The 19,424-nt window shown below is 33.0% G+C and overlaps 1 protein-coding gene across 1 annotated transcript; it reads left to right on the plus strand.

The window, feature by feature from the left end:
• Window positions 1-7,196: 7,196 nt before the first annotated feature.
• On the plus strand, window positions 7,197-9,323 carry LOC113324589 (LRR receptor-like serine/threonine-protein kinase ERECTA). Its single transcript, XM_026572898.1, has one exon. The coding sequence runs from the start codon at window positions 7,197-7,199 to the stop codon at window positions 9,321-9,323; it is 2,127 nt and encodes a 708-aa protein (XP_026428683.1).
• The last annotated feature ends 10,101 nt before the right edge of the window (window positions 9,324-19,424 follow it).

A 19,424-nucleotide genomic window follows, 5' to 3' on the forward strand; every position in this document is an offset into this window, starting at 1 on the left:
GTTTGTTTAATACCATAACTAGAATCACCTGTGGGCAACTCACGTCCTAAAGTGTATTAACAAACTGCAATAGTTCTAAATATGTTCAACCTAATATAATGTGAGTTGTAGTCACCTGTGGGTGGCTATTATTTCACATGTATATGAAACATTTAGATAACCTTAATTCTTGTTTAAATTTGTGAACCAAAACTACTTGTGAGCAGCATTGTTCTAATAGTTAAATCAAACTAAGAGGACTCAAAATGTACAACAATTATAAGATAAGAATTTGCTATCACTGTGACGATAACTAAATAATCCAGTAAATATGTAGAATTGCAATATCACACTAGCTTTTCTTGTGACATTGTACAGTACCACTCAATGATATGGACATACTTGATCTGATCATAAATTTAGTCACTTATAAACAATAATGAGTAACCCTAAAACATCAATCACGAACATTTATTCAAAAGCATGACATACATAAATTGTGAAAAATATCAACACCCTATAATCGAAAAATATCCAAACATAATGAACTTTTTCTTAAACCAAAATCGAGCATGAAGCAAGTCTATAAATATAATTCAATAACGAAATTTCGTTGAAGAAAAATTCTTTGATGCATCGCTCATTTAAATACGATACAAACTTAAAGATCATGATAAATAAGGGATATATAATGAATTAATTGAAAGGTGTTAAATAGTCAATTAATATGGAGAAATTTATCAAAAATAAAACATCAATTTCATATAGGATGTAATAAGTTTTGGACAACATAATAAATATATTCATGAAAATATGAAAAATTCGTAATAGGTTACTCAACTCGATAATGAGTTAATTTATGTAAATTTTCTTTTATGCACTTTTAAGAAATAAAGTAAAATCATGTGCCAATTATTTAATTACCATAATGTATGATCAGATATTGTACACTTCAACGTTATCTTAAACATGTGAAATCAAATTACCTGTGGGTAATTGTTGTTCTAATACATTTAAGAAAACGATATTATAAGCACTTGACATGATAACGATTATGACTGGAAAAATTATTTGACATCACTGTGGTGATAGCAAAAATAAAATAAAAATAAATAAATAAATAAATAACTCAAAAATATAGCCATAATAACTACTAAACCTTGCCTTTACGGCTTGGCGTATACGTGCTTACAATAAAATTATTATTATTGCTAAGATAAAACACTCTAGTATCACTGTGGTGATAACTAAAGAATTATGACCTAAGAATCTTAAACAGAATAATTTTTATATGTACAATTGAAATTATCATCAACGTTGGGAGAAAAGTGAAACATAATGAAACAAGACACCCTCAAGATTCAAATCAGTTCATATCCATAATGTATGATCATCAATCATATCAGTCAATGTTTTCTTAAATAAATGAACTCTAATTTCCTGTGGGTAAATTCTGTTCTAATATATTTAAGAAAAAACAATATTACAAGCATTAGAAAAACTGTGATCATGGCCAAAAGTGATTTGACATCACTGTGGCGATAGCCAATCAACTAAAATAATGCCATTATCACATGATGTCGATAACTTCAAAACCTACACTTTACGGTTTACAAATTCATTCTCATAATAACATCATGATTATACTGAGATACAATACCCTAGTATCACTGTGGTGATAACTATAGAGTCCCATAATAATTTTAAGTATAATCTCATAAAATTCAAAAAAAAAAAAAAATGTGAGAGAAACTATACCATAATGCACAAACACACAAATCATGTCATAATGCACACACAAATTTGATGGTGTCAGAATATGTTTTTGATCATAAAAAGTTATAATGAAATTCGATAAAAAATCGTTTTAGTGTTTCGATGAAAAGTATTAGTTAGTTTACATTTCTTAATGTAAAAAACCATTTCATTTATTTTAACATTGTCATTAAAATTGGTTTTAATTGTAAATCGGTTCAATTCATAAATCTGTTCGGTGATGAACAAATTTTTAAAAAATAGCTTAAGTTTGAACTATAATTGTTTATAACCTCTTAATTAGCAAAAATAGAATTATGCTGGCAAAACGGGCCATTTAATCTAAGGCCCAAGTTCTGTAATTTGAAAGACACAACGTAAAATAGTTTCATGACTCCATATTCTTAAACAAACAAAACATGCCCTTGCATTATGGCACATGCGCTTTTTTTTTTTGAGACACACAACTTGACCGGTATGGCCCAGGAAAAATAAAGACATTCCATAATATTTTACCCCCTCATCAAATTTTACAAACATGCCTAATATATTATTTCTTTAATACCCATTAATGCTAATATCTTTAATACCCATTAAAAAACGTAACTTCACATTTAAACATGGAAGGAATTAATAAGACATTGATAACCTGTCGGTCCAAATTCACCAAAGGTTTGACCGAGAAAAATTAATGCACCCGTATACAATTGTGCCACGTCATGTTCACCATATTCTCCTAAACATTTCAAAGAAAATGAAAAACCTAGCTAACTATTACAGCGACGATCTTCATTTTTCTGATTCTCATTAATTCACAGATTTTATATGTTACATATTAGTTTTTGAGTCGTCGTAAAAATTAAGCATACAAACGTGAGTTGGGTCATATCTAAAAGGTAACACGGTTATTGCATATTGTTATCAGATGATCATGAGTTCTAGCACAGGCTCTTGATGCCAACTATAAGTTTTAGGTTTATAGATATTTAATTAGGATCATGAACTTCATGATAATCACACAATAAAATATGAATAGATTAGTCTAAGAGAAATACCTTACAACGCTAATTCGTAATACATCACCGATGATCTTTGTAGCAGCTGTAATATCTTGAGAAACTCTTAGTTTCTCCTTCTTGACCTTTTTTTTACGTAATGAAATAATAATACAATTCATGAACTCAATTTTGATGGTTATAGAGTTCCTTTTATAGGTAGAAGGAGGACCAAGGTTCATAGGAATTAGAATTTTCATTTAATCTCGACCGTCCATCAAGGAAGAGGGAATATGAAAGGATCCCAAAATTGTAACCTACATGTTTAGCAATATTCATAATTAGCCAAGTTATTACATGACCCAAAATGATATTTCTATGTGTAGAAATATTCTTACAGGGATGAGATACTTACTCTTGTCATGTCGTCCATTTCAGGACTTTCTTCCTTTAGCTCTTTCATATACCCTTTCAACGTTTCCATCCTTGCATGCACCTCCTTAAACCTTTGCTTCATTCCTTAAAATCTACGATGATAATAATTTTTATCTATTCTTTTAAAAATCTTAAAGCAGCGCTTCCACCAATCATTAGAATCATGATCCCTCATCTAATTTTCATTAGGGGCTCGATTATTATTGTTGAAGTATGCTTGATCATACTCTTGCCTTATGAGGGTAATATAAGCTCTCACGATTTCAACATCTTCATCGGTTGTGTATGGTATTGCCATTTTTGGTTGTTGAAAACGATGTTTGAGAATGAGAACTAGATATAGAAGATTAAAATTGAAAGTAATGTGTGAGAAAGTGATACGTGAGAAAGGGATAGTGGATTGGAGTTTGTATTGATTTGAATAGAAAATTAGAGACTTATTTATAGAGGAATTTTGGGAAAAATAATCGTTGGGATCCAACATTGGAGAAGATAGAACCGTTGTTAATGATGGATGATTAGAATTTAGTGGGAGAGGAGTGTAAACAAAGAATGCTAAACAAATACTTTTTTGTGCGAAAAGGAAAAAAATAAATATAAATTGATATTACTTAGAAAAAAGGAACAACATTACTGGAAGAAAAACACGACCTTACTTAAATAACAAAACAATCAAACTAAGATATTTAAAATAAAAATCTAGCCTCAATAACTTAAAATAATCAAACTTTTAATTAAAAATGTGACTAATTTTGTTATTGCATCTCCATCTGCTTAGCCAAGATAGCTTGTTGTTTTAATCCAAAGTATATTTTTGCATTTGGAGCCAGCTTATCGAGATCCATTTGCATTATTTCCCTTTCACCTCTCTCCCGATTCTGTTTAATTTATTGTTGTGTTGTTGCTAGCAACCTTTCCATTATCTCGTTTTGTTGTTCCTGACGAGATGTGACTGTCAGTCGGGGTTCTTTTAGAGAATCAACAAGTTTACTACCCACGTCGCTCATTTGGGAATCTTGGGATGAGGTGTGGTGGGTGTGCCTGGTACATAACCCCTTTTAGTTGTTGCGTATTTTTTCGCAGCTCTTGACTTGCGTTTATCATTTTGTTATCCACCAAACGATGATCCAGGTGTTGTAGTTGGGGTCGTCCTTGGAGTATATCCTTGTGGAAAAGAGATAGCGTAAGGGATATCATAAGTATTTGGAAATTGATTTGCACATGGAGTTTCGAAAAATTGGCTTGAAGATGGATTCTGAGAAGATGGGTTTGAGTAGAAAACATATTTGAGATATTTTCAAGATAATTAGATGACAGCGGACACGCATCATCATCCATATCTTCATCTCCACCGGCATGTACATTTCCAAGATCTTTAAGCATCTCAAACTCAACATCGCGAGAAAAGACTTTTTTATGTGTTTCAAAGTAATCGCTTCTCGCCATTATAATCTACATCAATGTAAGCAAACCATAATAAGAGATACATAAAGTAAATTATTTACAAACAAGATATACAACAACTATAATGAACATATTTAGATGACATACCCGGTTATAAGAATCCAAGCCCGGATTACATGCGTTGACTCTTGCAATACAAAGAGAGATATTATCCACTTCCGATTTGATTACGCTAAATCTATTACAAACACTTTTTGTAGTACGCGTATATGGATTCCCACCACAGGCTTCTACAAATTAAAGAAAAAAGAGTTTCATAAAACTGATTCTTATCTTGAAACTATCCTCATGTAACCACAATATGTAGTGACGATGTGAACATCATGAGAGCTAGTAAATCTCACTCTAACTTTTCTTTTCCTAAATTTGGAGTTTGCGACATTGTGATGAGATGGAAAAAAAACTCTTAAAGAAGTTAAATTGAGAGATTTGATTGAAAAAATACAATGTACTCCCTCCATTCCTCAAAGAGATTTTTTTTTTTTTTTTTTTTTTTTTTTTTTAATTTTTGTATCTAAAAAAGAGTACTTTAATTTGTAATAAGATGAATTTTTATAAATAGCCTTTTCCTAACTTTTCTCTTCTTTTTTCCTCTTTATAAAAAGGAATGACAATTGTGGTGATTAAATACTTTGTTGTGGTTTGTTTTGAAAATAAATTAAAAAGACACTCTCATATGATAGCCTTAAAAATTGTAAAAATAGGAAAAGTAACTCTTTTCTAGGAACGGAGGAAGTGTATGAAAAGGATTTAGAGTGATTTTAACGTAGAATTGATTTGAATTGATTTGTTAATAAATAATCAAAGGTGACACCGATACTTGTAAAAAAATACTCAATCAACTAGTTAGTTGATGGGGTGATAGTGATACCATTCTAAACATGAAAATTGGCTCGGTGGGATCTAACCAGATCACTCAATCGCTCTTTGCAACTGCCATGATTCGGAATCGCCACAAATTGGTTTTTTCCTCTCCTCAATAATATCTAAACAAAATTCATGAATCAGAGGATTAGAGTTTGAATAGGTGGGTTTCATACAATTAACAAATGAAAGAAAAAATCAGAATAAGAAAACATTCATCAAATTATTGATTTCCAAAATAAAATTCATCAATCAATAGTTAATTTGAATTCTTTGGACTTAAGTTTCAGTAGATTATCAGGGAAAATCCCACAGTCTTTAACATCACTCTGACTTTCTTGAGTTAAAGAACTGAAAACTCATTCAAGTGCTACCACCATAAGCCATGAGACCAACTGCCCCCACATTCCCCTTCACATACTACAATTTTAATTTAGCCTTCAAATTTACTAACGATTAGAAAATATGTATTTCAGTTCACAATCCCTTGAATTCCACGAAAAATCGGACCTCAAAACATATTCATTGACCATAGCGTTGATTTTTGTACCATCGAGTCAGTACTTTAATAATCTTCTCGAAAACAAACAGAAAAAATCCAAACAGAAAAAAAAATCAAACTTAAAAATGGAGACTCGGACTTATTCTATCCCAATTTGTCTTAATTGGAAAATAAAGTTCTCATTAGTATTCCCGACCCCATGAGTCTGATGATTCATGTTTTCCTCCATTGACTGCACCTGTTAGTCTTCGAATATCAGATCTTATCTCTAAAAGAAACTTTATCAAACACATACATGGATTCATTGTAAATGGACACTACTGTAGGTAACGTCACTATGATGTTACCTACACAGAAAAATAAGACTACTCCATACCATTGAACATTCTGCACATTTGAGTAGTTATCAATTAGTCATGAATTCATTCAATAAGACTACTCAAATGATATCATTTCGCCTCCTTGTCATCAATCTTCATTTTTTGTTCTGTTTATTGATCAGCGTCACTGAATTTCCACTAACCTGTCATGGATGTCATGAACAGGATAGAAGTGCTCTCCTAGAATTCAAATTCTCTTTGAGTGATCCTGCAAATCGTTTGGCATCATGGCAAGATAGCTACCAACATCAAAATTGCTGTAATTGGTATGGAGTTGGATGTTCATATGACTCTTTTCGGATCATCTCCGTCGGTCTTCGAAACACAGTCTATGAAAATTACCGCAGAGAATATGATGGTTCATTCCAATATAATCCACGAAACACTTCACTAACATGTAACTTCCCTCCTTCCCTTGTTAGAATTCCTCATCTCGAGTATATTGATCTTGCCTACAACGATTTCCAGGGAACACAAATTCCGCTCCAGCTTTCTAATCTAACAAAACTTTCTCATCTTGATCTCTCCCATTCCAACATTGGTTCATCAATTTCAACACAGTTTAACAACCTTTCATCTCTACATTACCTTGATTTATCTTGGAATGATGGCTTACAACCATCTATAAAATGGGTGAGAGGGTTAGTTAATTTACAGGTGTTAAATTTGAGTGCTATTGATCTACATACATTTTCACAAGAAATTTTGGGTGAGCATATATCTCATCTTTCCAATCTCAGAGATCTTGATCTCTCAGAGTGCAATATATATAGCACAAATTTTCCCAATTTTCAAAATCTTTCTTTTCTATCTTCTCTTAATATGAATTCTAATTATGCACTCAATTCCCGAATCCCAGTACAACTTGCGAATTTAACTTCACTTTCTAATCTCGACATGTCTGGTTGTGATTTACAAGGTTCTGTACCTTATCTTCCTCAGCTTAAAGTGCTTGATGTTAGTCGTAATCCTAGTCTTAATCCTGATCTAACTAGGATGTTTCAACGTCAGTGGCCTAAGCTTCAAAAACTTGTCATATCAGAAACAAATATAAGCGGATCCATTTCAAATGCACCGATGTTGGTTAGTCTTTATGCTGCTCGTTGTTCAATTCAAGGATCTTTGCCTTCTTGGATCTACAATCTAAAGCTCCTAACCAATCTCGACTTGTCTAGCAATAAATTCCAAGGTCCCATATCAAGTTCAATATCCAACCTAAAATTCTTAACCGTTCTGAGATTGTCTCGCAATAATTTCCAAGGTCCTATACCAAAATCAATATCCAATATAAAATTCCTAACCGTTCTGGACTTGTCTGGCAATAACTTTCAAGGATCCATAACAAGTTCAATCTGTGAGCTTATTTCTCTTTTAACACTTGATTTAGGAAGTAATAATATAACAGGAACCATACCGAGTTGCATATCGAATCTTCATAACCTTAGTGTTTTTGATGTCTCTAATAACTCAATTGAGGGAAGCGTTTCATTGAAATCTCTGATTAACGATCTAAATCTAACAACCGTAGATCTGAGCTCAAATAGGCTTACTGTAGATATTGATCCAAATTTAAGTTTGTACTCTAAATTCAAACTAGAGTATCTGTATTTGAAATCTTGCAATCTAAAAGGATCCTTCCCTACTTTCATCTGTAAATTGAGTCATCTTTATCGCTTGGACTTGTCTCATAATAACCTGACAGGAGTTATTCCTTCTTGTATCTCAAAACTCAAAAATCTCTTTACATTTGATATATCAAATAATACACTCAGTGGTAAAATCTCAATAGAAATTGGAAAAAGACTATCTAATTGTGTCATCATCAATCTAGATGAGAATCAACTTTCGGGTTCAATTCCCTCTTCTATATGTTCAAAAAGTTCACGATATTCTCTTCAAATAGTTGACCTCTCAAACAACAGATTCTCAGGGGTTATACCAAATACCTTAGGGTATTGTAAGGATCTTCGATCACTAAACCTTGGGAGCAATAATCTCACAGGAAATGTTCCAAATGAGATTGAAAAGTTAGAATCATTGGGATATCTTCAACTGCAGGACAACTATCTCGATGGTACTCTTCTCAACTTCATCGGTAAACTCCCTTCGTTGGTAGTTCTTAACTTAGCGAATAACCAATTAGAAGGAAATATACCAACGACACTATTTGGTGCACAACACTCTCTCTTAAGTATCATTTCTTTAAGGTCAAACAAGTTCAATGGATCAATCCCTGATGAAATTAATAATTTGATACAACTGCAAATTTTGGATTTATCGCACAACAATTTCTCCGGCCATATTCCTAAGCAATTAGGAGGCTACTGGATGAATTTAACAGGCGCATCTCAATATCTTATGGATGTGTATGGCATTCAATTGCAGATGGTGATCAATGGGATCATGTTGCAATTTGAAAGAATATACACTTATACCTCGGGATTGGATCTGTCTTGGAACATGCTTGATGGTAACATTCCAACAGAGATAGGTCGGTTAAGCGGACTTGCAAGGCTCAATTTGTCCCACAATCATTTTTCGGGTAACATACCTACGAGTATTGGAGATATGTCTAAGTTAGCTTCCCTGGACTTAAGTTTCAATAGACTATCCGGGAAAATCCCACAATCGTTAACATCACTGGACTCTCTTGGGGTTTTTAACCTATCTTACAATGAGTTGAGTGGTGAAATTCCAAAAGGGATTCACTTTAGCACGTTGGGTGGTGATGGCTGGGCTTTTGTTGGGAATGCATTATTGTGTGGAGAACCCACAAAGAATGTTTGTGAAGTGGAAGAAGACGATAAAAAACACGATCAAGAAGATGATCAAGAAAATTACCAAGAAGATACAAATGAGAAATTGATATTGTATAGTATTATTTCTTTGGGGTTTATATTGGGATTTTGGGGCCTATTCTTTGTGATGCTTATAAAAAAGGAGAAATAGTGGTTTCCATATTGGAGATTTATCGATTCTACTGTAGTTGTGATCATAAGATGTATTCAAAGTGAATGATTATAATACCACCAGTTTGTATTTCATTGAAAGCTCAAACTATGATGAATTTTATTTGATTAAAAAATGTCCGGAACCATCTTACTTTATTCATGGATCAAATCTTTGCTCATATAATAGTCGAAAATGACAAGATGGTTTCCACACCTGGCTGACTTTATTCAAGGCGCTAAGCTAAGCCAATAGGTTGTGTAAAGCACAACGAATTCTCATTAAATATGGTTCTGGTTTACTCGTTGCAAGATTTAAAGTGCCAATTTTACTTTCAATCTGAAGATGATAGTGAAACAGAATATAGGTTTACATTCAATGTCAAATAATTTGTTTTTGAAACTTTAATTGAACTTTGAATTACCTTTTTTTACTGTGGGTTATCTGTTTTTTTTTATTAAATTCCTATAGAGCCTAATTTTTGCAATCCTTAAAACATTTGAATTTATCTCCGGTTAGGTTTTGTATCCCCTTTACCAATCGTAGGATGCATATAAAGTAACCAGCCACAAACTTGGTATAGTTGGTTGTATCACAGAGTCTACCGGTTATGAAAATATTATTCTTTTTTCTTCCTATATTAACCAAATGAGGAAGGTGTCTTGTATTCCAGTCCCCTTCTTTAAAATGCTTCGATTTAGCTAATCATTCTATGTGCTTCTCCATTCTTATTTGCTTGAGGTTCATCTTCCATGTTCTGTTGCTGATTTCCTCATTGTCAAGCTTATCTGGATCTTCTTGCAAATTTTACTTTTCAAATTATGGGTAGATTAGCACTTGTCCAGCCTGTAGACAATTGGATCATTTTGTAAATTTGACGAAGTGTTCAAATTCTAACCAACTGTCAGGTCAATAAGATCATGATAGGACATAACTTCACTGAAAAGTCTCCTCCATAAACTTTAACCTCCATCCTGATAAATCATCAACATTTTTCAAAAAATCTAAAATTTTATAATCATTATAGGGACTATTTATATTTATGAGTGTCCATTCAACTACTCCATCATTTTTATTTGTAAATTTTTGACTTACCGTGTTTGGAAAAATGACTTTTTCATTGCATATTAAAGCATTATTATTCAATATGATCAGTACATGTCTACCTATTCAATAGGCATCATGCTCCATTTATAGTGCTCACCTACCCGATTTCTTACAAAACGGCTTGTTATTTTCCATGTTTTTGTTTCCGTTTGACCACAATATTTGACTTGTGGATCTAGAGCCATCCCCTCTTTCCATAGCCAGCCAGAGCACCGTCTCACGGAACAAGTTGCAGTGCCACTGTTACCGATGAGTAGCCAAAGTTGCAGTGCTGACGCCAACACTCAATGGCCAAACCAAATTTATGCAAAACCGCGAATGCAAGGATTACAGATTCTTCATGCTCCCAACAAAGTGATATTAATACGCCACCTGTCAACACCAGCGACGCAGAAAATGTCCCTTCAGGCGTTACACCTCCGATTACCAGAGCCAGAGCCGCTTCCGCCACCCCCAACGTTTCTTCAAGTGTGAAATCTCCAACCGTCACCAGAGCCGCTGCTACTCCACCATCAGGACGAGAGATTGGAGGAGCCAGAAAAAGACGACCTCCTTCCGCTTTCAAACAATCATTTTATCAATACCTTTGAGGCCCCCTGTATTCCATGACCATACTTTAGTACGTATTGATAATGCTCGTATCCTTTTCGATGAGTGCTCTACTACTTACTGCAACTTCCCCTCTACCTGGTATGATCAGACGTTGTTCATGCTTGTCTACAATGCTTGTAAAATATGTTGAACCTCTATATTCTTTCAATTGTGGTGAGTACCCAAAGTAGTGCTCACTTCCATGAGAAATTCAACTGTGTTAGATATCGTGTCTATGTTGTTTGCATTTAATCCATGAGAATTATTCTTTGCAGCACTTATCTCGGGTTCACTATATTCTGCTAAATCCTTCGCAACAATGTTTTCGTCTCTAACAACTGACGGAGGATCGTATCCAATTACTACAAGTTTCCTTGTCTGAAAGTCACGGGCTTGTTGAAAAAGAACGCATAACAGTTTTCCACCATAAGTAATTTGTGCCATCAAATCCTGGTGGTATGTTTATCGAGATTGCAATCTTGTCCATATAGTCAGATTGCTTCAAACACAGACTCATTAGGTCTTTCGCGTGTTCGAGATCGCCTGCTCTAATACCCATTAAAAACGTGTGTGTGTGGGGGTGGGGAGGTACCAAAATACACCACCAACTTTTTGGTAGGCAACCTGTATGTACTGAACTCAAGTACAATTACGAGAGTTCAACTTAATGAATCTCAATCAAAGAATTATATAAAAAGCTTATATATCTTTTCTCTCACAATTAGAATGTTTACAGAACCAAGTTCATGAACCTAATTATGTGTGAGAGTTCTTGGACGATCTCAAAAATCAATATCCAAGAATAAATCAAGTCGTATCCAACAAACAGGGATGGATATATCTACTTCGATTGATTTACGTACAACATGTGATATTTCCATTATAAACATAAACAATATAATACCAAAAAAAGAAATAACACAAACACCAGAAATTTTATTAACGAGGAAACCACAAATGCAGAAAAACCCCAGGACCTAGTCCATATTTGAACACCGAACTATATTAAGCCGCTACAGACTCTAGCTTACTATCAGAACTTCAAACTGAAATGTGGTTGCGACCGAATTAAACCGTCAAAACAATTCAGTTACAGTCGCTCTCCTTACACCTCTTCAATCCCAGCAGGATTTCGTGCAATTTATTCCCTTAGCTGACGTCCTTTACAACCTAAGAGTTTCTTCAAATCAATTGAAGACTTTAAACCACTATGCCTCCCATAGATAAGCCTATTTATGATTTCCGTTTTGATCAAAGATCAAGGTGAGGTAGGAAATCGATTGCAATAGATAAAGTCTAGCAAACCTCAAAATTCGGACTTATGCTTCCCGAAGAGTATCCTAGATTATTATTCACCTCACAAGTCGAAACTTATGGAATCACAAAGTCTGAGACGAAGATACTTTGTTATTTTTATCCATCTTGTTTGAGTGAGAATCTCAACAATGAAAACAAGATCGGGATACTCGAACTATCAAGGTAATGATATTTGGACCTGAATTCATGAATCCCTATGAAGTCTTTGTAGTCGCTAAACCCTAGAAGGGTTTGAAGGAGAGGACGACTCTAGTTTACAACTAGGACACACAAGAATAGTTTTGGATTCAAAGATCCCAGTTGTTAGAGGTTCTCCTTTTATAGACTCTCAAGGTCAAGGTTTCTTTAGGTTTACACTAAGATAGCTTTGGAACCAAGCAATCAATAATCACCATTAGATGAAAAACTTGACTTGCGATTTACATGACAGAATATATACTCTGGTTAGGATGAACCATAACCGAACCGTGTATAATGAACGTGTACATATAGGTTAGCCGAAACTACCCAATTGAACAATAAGCTTAACCATTTTCATATAACACTTTAAGACTTTTCTTGAATCACATATATGATCGAAAATGTCTAGATAGTATTTTTAGAGAGTTGTTCAAATATGATTATCTCATAGAAATAATTCTGATGCATCTGAAAATGTTTGGTAGGGTAAGACGTGTACTTGGTACGTGTACTGTACCTGTTTGTGAATTATTTCTGTCATGGTACGTGACCGGGTATGTGTACCTTTAAAACAAAAATAGATTTTGGAACTTGCAGATATTTTCCGGTTTGCATACTGGGTATGGATACCACACCGGTTTCAAAACCAACAGTTCTCTTATGTATGCATACTAGGTACGCCTACCTTCCAGGTTCACGAGTTCACAGACTTTTTATGGTATGGATACCGAGTATGTGTACCAAAAAGTTATTTCCGAACTATAGCTATTCTGGTACGTGTATTGCTACATGTATTGCAGATATGGACTTGTAACAGTTCTCCCAGTATGAGAACTGGTTTGCATATTGTTCTGTATCTAGATTTAATAGTAGTTCTATCTCTCTAGTAATCAATTTGAAACATTCCTGAATAACATCAATGATACATATCACTGTTCCGGGCCATTTTCAAATGATTAATTTCGAGAACAATGATTAATTGTTTTAAACCAAATTTATCAAGTATAAACAAATGTTTTTAAGCTTAGTCATGTTTGGAGAACAAATATTCAAGATAAACTTGACTCGAAATTTCTACTATGCATATACTGTTTTATTTAATCATGCGACAATGTTTGAAAGATAGAAAGGTGAAAAATTGAAAAATATGTGGTAGTCTTCACTTACCTTTTTATACTGAAGTTCTCCAAGCTCATGTTGATCTTCTCCTTCAAACGGTAGAGTGCAGTGATATCCGATTCTCAATCATACACTTCTATCCTAATCCGAGACTAACTAAATGTAGACAAGAAATCAAGATATATTTTTGAAAACTAAATTTGACAAAAATCTTGAGATATCAACACTTGTGAGTTCGACCAAGCAATGCTCTAACATTTATAACAGGAATAACACAAGTAGTACGTAATTAATACAGATAGTTTAAGTCCTTAACTAAATTTGACAAAAATCTTGAGATATCAACACTTGTGAGTTCGACCAAGCAATGCTCTAACATTTATAACAGGAATAACACAAGTAGTACGTAATTAATACAGATAGTTTAAGTCCTTATTATTTGAGATGAAAAACAAGAAAAAATCAATATCCAAGATCAATCTAGTCATAGTCTTGTTGAATTCATATATTGAAAGATAGTTTGAAAGTTTCATACTTGTTGGAATTTAGATCTTCTTAATTCGGATATGACTAGATTGATCTTGGATATTGGTTTTTGAGATCGTCCAAAAAAACTCCTCTACACAATTAGGTTCACGGACCTTTAGTTTAAACATATTGATTGTGGAAGAGAAAGAGAGAAACTCTATAAACAATATTCTTCAAGGGTTTTTGTTTTGATCTACTTATGAATGCATAAGGTTTTGTCCATACAGGTTGCTGAACGAAGTTTTTTGTGGTGTATTTCCTACCCTCTTCTTTTCACTGACTAGAGACTAATAAAAAAAGATCCTTTTATCTTCATCCACTTATTGTACTCTCTAATAACGTCTTAGGATATGGTTTCATTATTGAAATACCATTTCCTGACCTAAATCCGTGTAGCCTTCTCAGACGATTCTAATGGCTACCAAGTCTTCATCCACTCGTCATCATTACTGGGTGAGAAAGTAGGTTGATTTTCATTGATCTTTAAGTACCAATTCCACTTTCATTTATGTGATATTTCTTTTTCCAACCCACTGCACATTAGATACCTGTTAATGGTGATAGTTACAATTCGTGATATTTAGTCTTGATGGAGTGATTAATGACATGTTGAGCTGCAAAATAATTACTTTCTAGAATGGATTGAACACTGGTGTGACGACTAATTTATATCTCTAAAAGTTCTCCGAAATTCCACCAACCCCCTTATTTTCTCCTTTTAGAATGCTAAGAAGTTATTTTTTTCTTCTACTTTTATCGAATGTGGATATTCGCATAAACTCCCCCTCTCATTCTTTTTGAGTTTTAATTGAAAAGCATAATCTTCATCGTTCTTGATCCATCGTACTTCTCCTTCTTGCATTTATTGGATATAACTTTTCCATGACCCTGTTTATCCGTTCTCTCATTGACAGAAACATTAAAACCTAAAAGCAAACGCCTTTTCTTTATTTTCCCTCGATTTTAATCCGTTTTCGTTACCCAGTTTGTTTTCTGAAATCAAAATATTCCAGTCGATCTGAAAGGATTTTCAATTACTACTTTGTTGAGATATTTTTTTTTGAAGTTGACTCAGTAAACCACCGATCCGAGGACTCATTATCTCCTATTCTATTGACTTAATATGAGCTAAATCTGAATGTAAATGCAAGTTTTTTTCGTCATCAAATCTTTATTAAAAGTCTTTTTCTTCTATTGACTTATATGCTTGTTCACATATTAGATTCGAACTTATGATCACATGCCTATGAGAACAAGCACCTAACCAAACATTTTTTGTGGGTTATGTTGCATATATTTTAGATATACGTCAAATTACATTCGTAAAATCACAGTAACTTTTCATAAAACTTTGTACAATTGTTGTTAAAAGGTTTATTCATGTTATTTAATATGTGTCGATTTTCAGTGCCAAATTCATATTAGTATAACGAATTATACACATAATACGCTAAATTGCTAACTAAGGTACGAGTGACCTAATTTCATTCACCAATTGTTTTAGAATAGTTAGCAGCTCTTTGAGGATGTGTTATTTTTTCCTCTCCTTATTTCTTTATATTTGTCTCTACTACTAACATATTCTCTGTTTTTGTTTCCAGATCCAAAACGTGACAGATATATATATATATATATTTCGGCAGATAAACCGATGCACATGATGAAATATATTAGAAGTAATTTCCAAATATTTCGGAGGACCTATAACCCATTTCGTGTTGTGGAAGTAAGGTTTATGATCTGATAAATACTGAGAGATTTCATAGATTCAGATACAAAAATTATGAAATATTTTGGCATAGTGTATCGGTAATTACTTATAGATTAATTTGTAAGCTATAAGTCATGATGTTGTACTATGATGTTGCATATTTTATAGATTAATTGTCTATTTCATAGAAAAGTATGAAACAACCAATACAAGCTCAGTCTATAATGGATTTCATTGTGAGGCAGAGTTATTGCTTGTTATGAGGCAACTACTCATGTTGTTTGGTTAAGGAACTTTATGAGGGGTCTGCAAGTTATATAAAGTTTTACTGTGATAACCAAGCAGTAAAACTTCGATATATTAATAGTGTTGGGACCAAAGAAAATTCTTATTTTAGGTAAGTTATTAATTTATCGAGTTAAAATTGATCTTATCCAAGTCTAGTTGGAACCAGAGAATTTTATTATTTTAGCGAAGTAATTAATTTATCGAAGTTCTACTGTACAATAAGTTTTGCGAAAGACGATCAAAGAAAATGAAGAGAAAAACATATAGATGTTAAGTATTTCCTGGTAAAGCGCAAAATCAAGAAACGAGAAATAGATATTTCTCATATATCATCTGATCGTATGCTTTCCATCCAATGACGAAAGGTTTAAGTCCTAAAATGTTTAAAGAGCATGTGTTTTCTGTAGGTAGTGTTGATATCTTTTACTCCCTCTGTCCAAGTTCTATAGAAAGAGAAACCAAACCTCTTAGATTAAGAAAATTTTATGGGTTTTATAAAATTCCACCATCTTTCTTGTTTTATTCTTAACTTTTGATGAAAACTAGGAATATTAAATTAAATCTAGTGTAATATTACTATCATAAATATGGGAATAATTGGAAAGAGTCACATAAAAACTTGAACTATGCCTATATAGATGAACAACCAACAACTAATTAGGGAGTAAGTTTTACTGAAGCTTGTAAGTTCTGGTTATATGATATATAATCAACTACTTCAATTCTGCATATTAACATGTTCTTGTTTTATATAATCTCTTTATATGCTTTTGTTAGGTTTCATTAATGCGACATAATAAGGTTCTGTTTACAAGATGACAACACTCAAGGTGTATGCCAGCTAAAAAAACAAAACAAGTTTAGAACTCTCCAAATTTAAGTGATAAACCTATTTTTTTTTTTGTTTTTTTCAAGGGGCGCCGCACCTACGATATGAACTTTCCTGGAGGAAGTTCTCCTTCACCCTGAATTTATGAGTCCTGAAGAGAGGACATAGTATCTTGTGAGGGTTAGTGACCAAATGTACACAAACTTTGTGTCTTTCAACACCCTTCGGATTGAGTAGATTTGCACCCTTAATGTTAAATACTCTAACTGGAGAACCAAATGACTGGAGAGATTGGACTTTGGTTATTGGTCAAACACAGTATAAGTCTGAAGTGAAAGTGCATTTAATTTCAAAAAATTTAAGTGAAAAACTCACATATATCTCGAAGAGATATGGTAAAATCTTGGGCCAATATGATACCAGCCGACCTCCAAAATTGTGTTTCGTGATAACATGAGGGGGGATCTCCACCATCAGGTTACGCTCCCCTATGTGCATCATTGACATGGGTGACTCAGCTGCGAAAAAATCTTACACACTCAGAGAAGCTTCTTTTATAGTAGTTTTTGTTTTTAAAGTCCCCTGTCATTTTGGAATTTTTATATATATTAACCATCTTATTTTTCTTCTTCTAATTGTTATAGGGTAGTTGTAGATACAAGAGATCTTTCCGGACGTGATGTGTGCCAGCAACACTACAGAAGTGAGCAATGTTAATATATATATATATTATAGGTAGAACTCTCAGTTATTAGAAGTTAATGAACAATGATAACTTTATTTGTAAACAAAGAAGCAAAATCCTCAAATACATGCGGATAAACGAAGTTGTTATTTGATTTTTTGAGATATTATACATGTTTGAACTGGGGACTTGCTTGAGTAGATCATGAGACATTTATATAGACCCTTCTAATGGTTATTGGATGACTGTGGATATGGATTGTAATTCGGGAACATGTGATTACAATCAACGGACTGCCAGTAAGTACATGGGTACTCAGGGTCCTCGAAACTACTTCCATAACCGAAAGAGAACATGAATAAAGAGAACCAGCAATATATGAAAATATCTGATACAACAGATTTTACAAAAAAGAAAACTAAGTTGTACGATGACTTCTTATGGTTTGTAATATTGTGCATTGCTGCGTGAATTTTCGTGAATGTTAGTTATAGTACAACTTAAATAACTAATCTCATGATAAGAAGTCATAGTACAACTTCAATGATGTGTTGCAAATTTTTAGCGTACTTCTGATTTGCAATATAAGTAAATTAATGGAGGCAGAGCATATTGGTTATATTTCATGATGTTATATTGGTTGTTTTCCATGATGTTGGAAGGATCATGCAACACCTTCTATGGAAACCATACAATTACCTATAAGCCATGGACTTCCTTTATCAATTATCTAAACGTGGATATGGAACAATATAATATGAGAAGAAGTTCATAACTTTGGAAGGCATAAACCAAAAGGGAAAACATGAAAAATGGAAAGAGATACTATGAAAAATGGAAATGGGTCTAGAAGTATTTGGACTATCATTTTCATATCTTCGTTTTTTAATATGCTGCTTTAATATGATAATAAAACATAAATCCTATAATATGATTTCTTCTTTCAGAAAATCACAACAATAAAATACATTCCTAAAATATGAAGAAGATAAAAAAAAGAAGAAGAATCATTAAAACAACTAGAAAACTTATATTTTCCATTTTTACAAATTATAGATTTGAATGCCACTTACTTTTTTTTGGGATGAATAAACATATATTCAAATGCAGAATGACTTGTCCAAATTCGCCGGTTCAGTAGGCCCGACCAAGAAAAGTACGGGAGTTACGAGGCGGAAGTGACTCAGACTTTGTACAGTTTAAAGTTGTGAATATGAAGGTTGGAAATTATCACCATATCACCAATTTCATCATTCAGAACCGATCGTGAAGGAATGCAGAGCGTGCGACCCCGCATAGTCAAATGGGTTATTTTAATATAGTTGGTGATATTATAATATTTTAACTATAAAACATATTTAAATAAGGTTTTCCTGAAAATATTTTATGATGAGTTGCAAATCAACTAACTCATATATTTCATATCGCTCCTTCACACTTTTAAATTAAAAGATCACATTTATATACTCACACATGTTTTAACATATGAGACACACTTTCCAGTTAAATTAGTATTAATGCATACAGTAAGTATATTAATATAATGAATATACTTTATCAAGTTAGGTCATGATATTTGCTGAAAATATATTTTGTAATACTTATATAAGTATTATATGTTGAGTTTAGTTAGTGATTATTAACTAAAAATCAAGGGAGAATTTAATATGCACAACTCACGTAAAAGTTATTTATATCATACTTGTTGGCTTAATAAGATTTTTTTTTGTATATAAATGAAAAATA

Source organism: Papaver somniferum, chromosome 11 (assembly GCF_003573695.1).
Source record: "Papaver somniferum cultivar HN1 chromosome 11, ASM357369v1, whole genome shotgun sequence".
In the NCBI taxonomy this organism is placed as follows: Eukaryota; Viridiplantae; Streptophyta; class Magnoliopsida; order Ranunculales; family Papaveraceae; genus Papaver; species Papaver somniferum.